This window comes from Nuphar pumila, chromosome 7 (assembly GCF_984573655.1).
Source record: "Nuphar pumila chromosome 7, dmNupPumi1.hap1.1, whole genome shotgun sequence".
NCBI classification, from domain to species: Eukaryota; Viridiplantae; Streptophyta; class Magnoliopsida; order Nymphaeales; family Nymphaeaceae; genus Nuphar; species Nuphar pumila.
In genome coordinates, this window is record NC_143255.1 from 108,207,832 (window position 1) to 108,211,117 (window position 3,286).

At 37.6% G+C, this 3,286-nt stretch overlaps 1 protein-coding gene across 1 annotated transcript; it reads right to left on the reverse strand.

Moving 5' to 3' along the window:
* Nucleotides 1-860: 860 nt before the first annotated feature.
* LOC149832844 (abscisic stress-ripening protein 3-like) lies at nt 861-1,644 on the reverse strand. Its single transcript, XM_090012615.1, has 2 exons — nt 1,359-1,644; nt 861-1,180 (listed from the first exon to the last, which is right to left on the reverse strand). The coding sequence occupies exons 1-2, from the start codon at nt 1,497-1,499 to the stop codon at nt 1,004-1,006; spliced, it is 318 nt and encodes a 105-aa protein (XP_089868741.1). The 5' UTR covers nt 1,500-1,644; the 3' UTR covers nt 861-1,003.
* Nucleotides 1,645-3,286: the final 1,642 nt, after the last annotated feature.

The window sequence follows — 3,286 nt, forward strand, 5'->3', positions numbered from 1 at the left end:
TTTTCATTTTTATTTTTTAAATATTAGTTTTTAGTTTGTATACAAGATCTTAAATTTAAAAATCTGATGCATGTGTATATTTTTTGAAATAACAAAATTCTTATGGACATATCTCTTATCAAGAAAATCCCGATACTTAGATTTGTAACATGAGTTGTGCTTTTCCACATTCTAGAGCGATTGTGAGTCTGCATAGCACAAAAATGCTAGATGAATACGGGAGGGTTCTTCTGTGTGGTCTCATCTTTGTTTCGTCAACGGGTGAGGGAGTCAGGAGCTTTGTTTCGCCACAATGCGTTACGGGGCGGTGGGATGATCAGTAGCAATGAACAACCCCGTCGCAATATGCGACTGGACAGCATCCATCGCTACTTTGCCCATTTGTTGTAATGTTTGGAGGTACAAATGACTTAGCAAATAACTTAACCCAATTTTTTCATACCGACGGGGTCTCCAGTGGTCTGGTAGGAGCAGTGAATGCACGTCACCTTGTGTTGGGACGTTGCAAGTTCAAATCCCAATGGTATAGTTGTATAACTGGTGGCGGTCTTCCTAACCCCAGGCTGCCTATAAAAAAAAAACCTAATTTTTATATTTTGCCAAATCTAACCTCATAAATGTGATCTACATGCTTCGTGTAGTAGGGATTGGCTTTTGGATTGCAAAAAACCTGTGTATAGGTTTTTTTATTGAACACGCTTAAATTTATCGATACAAAAGAACATGTTTTTTTTTTGTTGAAAAACGTGTTTCAAGGGTCGATCCCTAGGAACTCAACCATCTTTAATACATGTACAAGGTTAGATTGAGTCAAAACGACTAGAATCATAAGATCCCAACTAGATTGTAGGTGTAAAAGATTATATCAAATATATATTCTTTATTAAATAAGCCTATCAAAGAAATCATACATATAATTATAATTACGTGGATCACATAGTCTGTATAGGTACATGAATCACATAAACTAGTTCATGTCAAACAATAAGCTAAATAGTCAAAATCAATGGCCATCGCCATGCTTCTTTGCTTGCTTAATCTTATTCTTGGCTTCCTTCTTTTCATGGTGCTCATGAAAAACAAACCCAGCACTACCAACGGCCACAGCAGCAGCAATCTCCTCCTTTATCTTGTGTCCATGGGTGTGCTCCGGATCCTTCTTTGCTTTGTGCTTCTCGTGCTGCAAGGGTCCCAACCAAAAGTCAGCAACAAAATTGGTAAATTATGAAGATAATATTCATACTAATACTATTCTTGTTTTTACTAATTGATTCTTTTTACATAGAACATTATTTTACCTGATCAGCTCTCATATATATATATATATATATTGATTTTCAGAAATAGCGTATACTTACCAAAGCATAGGCACCAGCAGCAACAGTTCCAACTTCACCAAGAAGTTTCATGTGCTTGTGATGCTTCAATTGCTCCTCAGGAGTCTTGTCAGGCTTCTCCCTGTGAAACTGGTGATGATGATTGTGCTTTTCTGCCTGCATGGTGTCGGGAAAATGTAGCTTCTGCTGTGTCTAAGATAAGAGCAAACCTACCCCGAAAATGCAAAAAACTAATGCTGTGATGATACTAGAGATAGGAAAGCAGAGAAGAGAAGAGAAGGATGCAGTGCAGTGCTGGAGATGATCGTAAATGGGTGTCTTCATCTAGTATTTATAGAGAAACATCATGAAGAAAAGAGTTGTCCAATTTCCCTTTTCTATTTCTTACATGCTAAGGCTTCTGGAAGATCATATCTGAGATTGTTAATTTTATATGTTGTAGGAAGCTCCGTGGAAGATCAATGGACGCATGTGGAGGTAAGAGGAGTCGTTGGAGCAAACCAACCTCATTCAATAACGTGTCGCCAAATTGATCACTAGTGATCGGTCCCACCTTGTTATGATAAAAAAATTATTCAACACGTATTTTTTGTCTCTTTTCAAGGCCTCCTTACTGGTTCAAGATGATAACGCTAAGCATTAATGTCTAATCTGAACTGTCCATTTCTTCCATGGATGGTGAGAGATGGATGGGGACATATGCAAACATTCTTTGATAAAGAAGTCAGGAATACACGCATTTACAATTTTGACGCCTTTTCATTTGTCGGTTAGGAGCACACGGAGCGCGCACGCACACACAGACACACGTAAAGTGTTCTTCTTGGCACCTTCTTGTAGTAGTGATTGTGCTAATCTCTTAAATGTGAAACCTTAGCATCCATTTGTGTTCTATTTAATCTCAATCCCCATCATCTTGTTTACTAAAAAGAACCTCCATCATCATGAGTACGACTGTACGAGACGCATCACAAGAGCCCACAGGAACTACTGAAGCATCACAAGCTCTAGCAACTTCTTGGTGAAGTTGGGACTATCTCTGCTGGCGCCTATGCTTTGGTGCGTTTTATTACATTCTTGAGTGTAAATTTTATACCAGACCCAAACCCGACCCGAATTTTGATTAAGACCTGCAATTTTTTAGTATAAAAATAATAAAAATATATTATTTGACAAGGTATGGTCCGGGTCTGGTTCATGCGGTTCTTATCAGATCCGGGTATTATTTTTCTTATAGTAAACCTGATTAGACCCAGGTCTGGACCAGATATCATATCCCAAAATCTGGTCCAAGTTTGGTTCCACCTGGATCCGAAACCAAACCTGACCTGTTGACACCCCTGATTACTATACAAAGGTTTTATTGTATGTTAATCAATTCACAAGTTTTTTGCCACTGAATGGCATGGTAGCTTTTTTGTTAATTATCTCCATCAATGTCATTTGTAATAAATTTATAAATGTTGCACATACAAAGTCGTTTTAGTATTACAATGACCAAGTTAACATTTTTTTTTTTAAATAACATTTTATAAGTCCCAGCCTTCGCTGCTAGATGGGCAGTCAAGGTTCGGTTTCCGTGGGCATCCTTCTTTACGCAAGCCAACGCGTAGCATAGTCTCTTGGGGCAGGCTTAGCCGACGCGACGGGGTCTTTGTGCCGTGTGCTATTTCTTCAAATTATAATCCAAAAAAATAACATTTTATATTGTTCTTGCTACTGGTAATCAAATACATAGAATCAGCATGTTTCTTTAAAACTAGTTGGATCGTTAACATCCAGTAAAGCCCGTGAATGTTGACAATATCAGCATTTAGGTCGAAACATTAGCAGTTTTATATAAAATATGTCATTCCTTAAAAAGAAAAGATAACTTTGTGTTGCCTCCAAATATAAGAAAGGAATGCTAACTGATACTTTTTAAGGAAAATTTTATTACTGTGGAAGAA

What these genes read in the sequence shown, in the direction of transcription:
- LOC149832844 (XM_090012615.1), bottom strand. Translation starts at nt 1,499, where the DNA reads ATGCAGGCAGAAAAGCACAATCATCATCACCAGTTTCACAGGGAGAAG. An exon ending in CTGCTGGTGCCTATGCTTTG is followed by an intron (nt 1,181 to 1,358) that starts GTAAGTATACGC and finishes GGACCCTTGCAG; the next exon opens with CACGAGAAGCACAAAGCAAA.